This window comes from Micropterus dolomieu, linkage group LG13 (assembly GCF_021292245.1).
Source record: "Micropterus dolomieu isolate WLL.071019.BEF.003 ecotype Adirondacks linkage group LG13, ASM2129224v1, whole genome shotgun sequence".
NCBI classification, from domain to species: domain Eukaryota; kingdom Metazoa; phylum Chordata; class Actinopteri; order Centrarchiformes; family Centrarchidae; genus Micropterus; species Micropterus dolomieu.
In genome coordinates, this window is record NC_060162.1 from 19,654,500 (window position 1) to 19,661,999 (window position 7,500).

Consider the following 7,500-nt stretch of genomic DNA (forward strand, 5'->3'; position numbering starts at 1 on the left):
AACCTGGACCTGTATACCGATTGAAGAGCTTTCATAAGAAAAGAAAATGTGTCATAATTTGTACATAAAGACATGTAAGCGCTTGAATGCAAACACACTTGCTCATTCACAGCATTCTGCAATACGATTATACATGAGCCCACGCGACAGGCATGAGGTCACACAGATGTGATTATGAAGAAGTGATGTAACTCTGTTTCGATTTAAAGAACTGCTGGTGTTGAGACTGTGAACAGACATGAGCTACAGATCAGATGGGTCACATTCTGCACATGCCAACACACCCAGAAGAGGCATCTCGCAGCGAAGATCATCTTCCACTCAGTGGGCTGCCACATCTCAATGCTTAAAGAACAGAGATTGAAATGGACCTGCTGTTTAAATGTCATGGGTTTGATTCTGCACTCACTGCGCAAGAAAGATCTTCAGATAATAGTGTAAACCATGAGCCAGTTCCCCCATATAATGAATTTATACATTTAGTGTTGAAACAATTAATCGGTAGATTAATTACAATTTTGGTAATGATGAGAAGAAAATAACCATTAGTTGCAGCACCTGCAGGCCAGTATGAAAATATAGTGGGGTGACTATGAATTTCATGTCCTTCTCAGACAATGCTAATTAGTTAGGTCTGGAGTGAACAGATGCTAATCTGGTAACTCCTTAGCCAATGATGGTGTCAATAAACGCAAACTTAGCACATTGCTGAAATGTCTTGCATGCTGGTGCAATAATGTGATAGCAGCAGGTGGTGACTACACTTACATGTCCATATTGAGGAGAGTCGGGGTTCACATGGATGTACACATAAACAAACAAGTTTACACATGGTAAATTTTTTAAACTGTCTCCTGCTTCATGAGTCGACAACCAATAACACGGCTGTCAGCAAACCAGAGAGGTTGTTTTAATATTAGGGGAGTACTGAGACTAATATTGTGTTACATTAGTAGCAGTTAAAATGACCATTGCATGTCAGTCTCTCTGCCCTCACCAGTATTTCTCTGTCCAGTCACTCTGCATTCTTTACTGTCCATGAAAATTATTTAAAAACCAGCAGCACCCACTAGAGCTGCATTCCAACCTCTCCTATCTCAAGTCCCAGCTCTCAAGAACCCTGATTCCCACTCACACACACACACACACACACACACACACACACACACACACACACACACGCCAGAATGTCCAATAGGTCCAAGACAGCTGCTGCTAATTTTAGACGGCATGTAATGCCTGGCGTGCCCCGGACCCCCGACTACCCAACAAACCACACCCCCTCTTCCCCCTCAAAATGACTTTGCCCCAAGCGCACTCCCCACCCCCATAAAGCGGAAAAGTCCATAAACCAAGCCTCCCCTCGCCACCTATTCATTCCTGCCTCTCTGGGAACCAGTCTGCTCACTTGTTAGTTTGCAACACCCATTCTGCCAAATATTCAAAACCTAAGACACTAATTCAGGAAGCATCTTGAGCAATCACATGTGGACAGTCAGACTTTAACATTTACTGAAAGTGACACAGTGACTCCATTGACTCATCATAAACCAACAGCTGTGTCTTTGTGCTGTCTGCATATACAGTATGTCCAATTTAATGGAGAAGATGGAGACAACCATTTTTGTCTTTTCAGTCAACGGGACCAAATAAGCCAGTTCCCATGTTAACTAAACAAAGGCTTAAAAGATGGCAAACATATGTTGATTTATTGTAGCTGGACTCATCCAGGGCTGCAAAGTTGTGTTCAGTCTCGCCTCAGATAGAGCATATGAATGGTAAGACATGTCCGAATGTAAGCAAAAAACTGACGGAGACAAACAATCTCTTACAGAGTTTATTTCAGGTTATTCTTGTTGATCTGCAACACAACAGTTTAGCTTACATCCATTACCTAGTGTAATTAAAATAATTACAAATAAAAAGATGACAGAACAGCTAATCTCTATAACAGGTATGTTTGACTTGGAGCACAAAGCAGTGCCATTAAATCTGATTCACATGATTCAGATGTGCCTAAGTGCATAGGAAAATCACTTAAAGTAATAGAACAAGGTGTGAAACTCATAGTTAGGAGAAAACACTTGACTGCATTTTGGCAACCTCAATCAGTATTTTCCTAATTGTTTTCAAGGGTTCAAAGCTGCCAAAATGTAAACTATGAGTAGGTAAACTGCACAAACTGAAACTACACATGCCTGCAGGCAGCCCAGCCCCCACGCTATTTACCTCTCTTAAAGCAGCCTATTACCCCCAACCCTGCACTGCATGCCACAGTCACAAATCTCTGTGCATGCCAAGGTCTAGCTACAGCATCCCCCTCACCTTCGCCCTGCCCCACTCACTTCCCTCTGTTAGACCTCACTAAGTGGATCCAGAACACTGACCAGCTTCCAGAACGACCCTGAGTTACACATTACTTCTCAGAGCTCATCCAAGAATATCAGCCTGTGGTAGAGTCCGGGAAATAAAATAATTCATAACTGCTTATTAGCCTTGCAGGATTCTTAATAATACGCTTAAAGCAGAAAAAGAGGCAATAGGTGCAGCGGTGAAGATTTTGAGCTGAAGATCTTTTTGCAATGAAATATCTTTGGACGCCGATAGTCTCCGTCTTGTTCCCAGTGGCAGCAGCTGTCTTTTCCTCATTCTTTGCCCCCCCGCCCCCCACACACACAGCACCATCATCTCACTCCTCATGTACCACTTCCTGAGTGTGTGTCGGGGATAGGGGCTTGGAGGGCAGCTAAGAGTCCGAAGGGCTGAGGTTATCAGTGTAATCATATCACAGACACTACAGAGAAGTGCATGCAAAGACACACACGCTTATATGTATTTTGCTGTGCCGTTTGCGGTTGGTAGGCCACATGGGCAACGGCTAATTAGAAAGACGAAAGCACTCACCATTCATTGGCTGACCTCAAAACCCGCCACAGGGTTTTGGTGAACACACGCAAACTTACAAAAAACACACAGATATGAAACACACAAGCGCACACACACACATACACACACACACACGTAATCAGTTTTTTTAGGTACTCTGACAAGGCTGTACTCCATCCAACGGCCATAATTACATGTTAATAATACACCAATTACAGGTCTGGATTTAACAACATGACATCACAACTGTTCCCTAATCTGACCAATTAGTAACCATGGAAACCTTGCACCGCTGGCAGCTGACAGGCTCTAATCACTATCAGACTGTGGGAATCTTTGCCTGTGTGTCTGGCAGACAAATAAGGCAATCGTGTAATCAACTCTTAGCTTAAACATTGGCAAATGTCCCACCCTTTGTTTTACTGCACGACTAACGCTTTAAGTAATCTTATTACTGTGTGTGGAAAAGAAACCAACCAGTAATACATTTGTATGGGATTAACTCTGACAAAACTCAAAAGACAACCATCTTAGCCATGTTAAATTTAGTAAAAATGCAGCAACAAAACTACTGTACATAAATGGTAAATAAATGCCACACAGAGTTGACTGCTATCCTGGTACTCTAATAATTAATAAGAAAATGAGGTATAGTCCAGTACTTACAGAAGAAAGTTATAGTAATTACATCGCAAGACAGCCATACTGCATGCTGGCAGTATGTGAACAATCTAGAGCTGGGTGATAAATTAATACAATTCATTTGAGTCTTAATTTTCTTGTTCCCAAGTGTAAAATAACTGAAATGGCTACCTGAATAGCTGTCTAGAGTCACATTTTTGTAAACTACACACGGAGACCTTAGAAATATCCATTCTTAAATCATGTTATCATCTTTTAGTGTATGTGCATTAAAATAAATGTATTAAAATGACAAATATATTATACATTATAATGTGCTTTGAGCAATTGTAAAGAAGACTTAAATGTCCTGGTCAAATTCTACACTGTCTCACTGAGCGCTGGGATTGAGCAGATAGGAATGTCATGCTTTCTGTTTGTTAAGCTAAAAAAACGGGGCTGGTGATTCACAGCCATTAGTGCAATGCTTTATTCATGAGCCATGCAGCACATAGACCTGTCTGCTGGAAATGAACAATATACTGACAGCTGGCAGTGATTCTTTTGAAAATCAGTTTGAACTCAAACTGGAAGTCCATATGACTTGTTCATTAAGTGTTCATTCAGTGGTTGACTGGTTTAAAAATTGGCTCTGATTTTAGAGGAAGCCTCCAATTTGGCTCGAGATCTGATGAACTATTGATGAGGTCAGACACCGATGGTGATGACATTGAAATCTCAGAGTATCAATTATTGACGAAATCATTAGCATGTCAGCTGCAGAACTGAGACAGTGTGTGTGTGTGTGTGTGTGTGCACTGTACACCTCTCTTCATCCTTGCTGAAGACAGTATCGTCTGGTTTTAGCACCTACGATCAATCAAATTTTGTTCTGGGACAATTTATTGTAATCCAGTACTTTTGGTGCACTGAAACTGCCGCCAGATTAGGAAGTGTCTTTAAAAATCCATTCCCTTCCTTTAGAGACACTCTGGAAAACTTTGTCCAGCTTTTGTATTTACACTGGGCCTGCGTTGGCTGACTGGGACTGAGGCTTACAGAGTGCTTAGCTGCCTCAGAGAGTTGTTAGTACTATTAGTGTAATAGTAACCCTTCTCTATTTAAGTGCCTGGTAGGGCTTGAAAGCTATTAGTGCCGTTATTGTCTTTGATATAGTGTACACACGCAAAGCTGAGACAAGACAGATGCTCATTTGGAGGAAGCAAAGAGGCTCAAATGATTTACTTATATTCAACACCTGACCTTACTTTAAATGTATGTCGAAGCTCTTGGCACTTGCAGTAGGATCTCTGATATTACTTCGGGCTAGAATTAGACCAGATAGAGTACTCTCTCTAGTGTTTACAACAGTTTTCCTTGGCCCGGTGCACCAAACCAAAACACAATTACATGATATCATAATCAATGATTTTGCAGTGTTTCGCCAAATACACATGCAAGAATGATGCAAGAAACACAAATGCTTGTGAGAACTTTCCACTCTGAGTGCCTGACTGGTTTAAGTACACAGAGCCTGGTATGGCTGCCATGTTTCAACGTGGCCAAAATAGCTTCTCCATCTGCTGCTGCTGCTGTTCCCCCCACTTATGTGTGCGTGCTTGTTCCTGTGCCTCTGTGCGTCTTGAGTGTGTGTGGTATGCTGTGGTTCCTCGCTGGCGCCAAATTTAGTCCCAGGCAGTGAATCCCGGACTAACTGTTGCTCTGAAGTCCTACCAGCGCAGAGCCAAACACTTCACAGATGCATAGCGTATCATGAAACATAACGGCGAGTATCGAAACATATTCTAGACCACCTCGCAGCTGACTTCCTTCTACCTTTAAAAGCACACAAACCTAAAGAAACAACCTCAGACTTTGGGCCAAATACAAAAAAAAAACACCCTGAAAAAACTGATTTTCCACCAACTTTCCTCTAAGTTGCCCCCCCCCAAAAAAAGACATGAGCAGCAAGACAAGCACAGCAGCAGTGTAGGAAGTGAGGGAGTAAAGCGCATTACAATGGGTGCAACAAAAAACACTTTGTTTTGTGTGACCAGAATGGGTGTAGGAGGCCATGATGTCATGCTGAAGGGCTCCCAACACATTCAGCTTGTTCACTTTTTAATTTAACAACTAAAACACCAGTATGACACAGAATCTACTCAATGCAATCGTGATGATCAAAAATAAAGCAGTGAACAATGTTTTATTTTAGCTCTTGTCACCGTGGTTAGCATTTGGCATCCCACCACAGAAGCTAAGGTGGATGACTTTTTGCTAACATGGTGAATGTGTAACAAAGAACATTACACACTTCAGCTTATGTTACACTTTCATATGTAACAAGTTCATATGTTTTAGGTAATTGGCTTCAGAACCATTATAAAACACAAGGTCAGACCGCTGCTGCTCCATGTTTAAGTTTCAGCCAAGGGGTCACTGTGATGTTTAGCACCTTTACTCTTGTGTTTACGTCATACAAATTCATCAGTCAACGTTCAACAAACGTGAACACTGGTACGGAGCAAAGAGAGAAAAACAGATGGGAATACTTTTTCCCGCCCTCTACATGTGTTGCATTTGATGTGAATGGAACATGAATGAACAATGTGATAAGGCAGAGAAAGCGTGACAGAGAATGAGAGAGTGACAGAACTTATGAAAGAGGCAGATAGACTGGCGGAGTTGCACAGCTGCCAGACAGTTAGATGAGATATTGTACTGCAAATGACAGAAAGAGATGAAGTCAAGGTGAGACGGGGTGCCCGTGTAGAAGGTCAAAGAAACATCAAAAGACAAAACAGAGCACAAACAGACAGTTTGAACACACTCTGACTTACCGCCAAGGCCTGCAGCCTCTCTTTGTGGAGCTGAGCCTCCTCACACGACATCCTGAGGGGGAAGCAGGGGAGAGGGGGGTGAAAGGAGAACAAGACGTGAGATCTGGGAAGAGCCGGAGTCCCTCAGCGAGAGATACAGAGACTGAGTGGGGAGGGAAGTAGAGGAGAGAGGGAAGAGAAGGAGAAGAGGAGGAGGAGGAGGAGTATCCAGACGAGGTCCTTCCTCAGCAGTAATCCAACCAGATAGAGGAGACAGTGGGAGAAGGAGCTCGCACTGAGAGGACGTAAAGATTTCTCATTCACTGGCCATGTGCCTCAAACTCAGCCTGCTATCTCTCTCTCTCTCTGTCTCTATCACCCACTCTTTCTTTTGCGCTGTCTGTGCCTCCTCCCATTTGTCCCCTCCTTCACTCCCTCCCTCTTTTTTAGGCATGAGCCATGTGTGATTAAACAGCTGGGAGGAGCAGCTGAAAGAGAGAGAGAGAGAGAGAGAGAGAGAGAGAGAGAGAGAGAAAGGCGGAGGAAGAAAGAAGTGATGGCATGAAGGTAGAGGGGTTGTGAGAAGAGAAGGGGAGAGAAAAAGGCATGAGGGAGAGAAAGAGGAAGAGCAAAATAAAATTGCAGAAGTAAGGAAAAGGGAAGCAGAGGAGTAATTTGTCATATTTGAAAGCTGAGAACGGGAAATGGAAATTTGAGGACTAAAGTATTCTTTTGTCAATAATTTTGCCTTTTATCTTTTGTCCAAAAGCTTTACTTTTTCTTTTCATAACTTTGATTTAGGCTTATTTATTACAGAGATTACTGAGAAGATCAATATACACACTTAACACTCCTGTCATTGGTCATTGGACGCTCAGTTCTGTGCTTAAAGGAGCAGTCTAGGAAAATCTAAAACATATTTGGAAGGTAGGAATTACTATTTTTTGCACGAAAAATAGAAAAGAAAAGGAACAGTTAGTTTTTTAGTTGTTTCTTTTTCATCAATCTCGAAACCCATCGGCCTTCGTCTGATAATGATTTAGCCTCTGGGGGCGATGGCCAGTATTTAAGGGCTTCCGGTGTAGCCAGCAGGCATCAAGATAACAGATATTTTGACCAGTTCCTTCTCATTTAACAGGCAGTGATGCCGCCCACACACAAACAATCCCACAGC

The 7,500-nt window shown here is 42.4% G+C and overlaps 1 protein-coding gene across 2 annotated transcripts in view; it reads right to left on the minus strand.

Moving 5' to 3' along the window:
• LOC123981291 (A-kinase anchor protein 2) overlaps positions 1-7,500 on the minus strand; it is an 87,538-nt gene that overhangs the window by 71,516 nt on the left and 8,522 nt on the right. For both annotated transcript variants that reach the window (XM_046065973.1, XM_046065972.1), the window contains exon 2: positions 6,348-6,399. In XM_046065973.1, the coding sequence (XP_045921929.1) occupies positions 6,348-6,398 (51 nt within the window). In that variant the 5' untranslated portion in view covers position 6,399. The remainder of the gene's footprint in view (positions 1-6,347; positions 6,400-7,500) is intronic.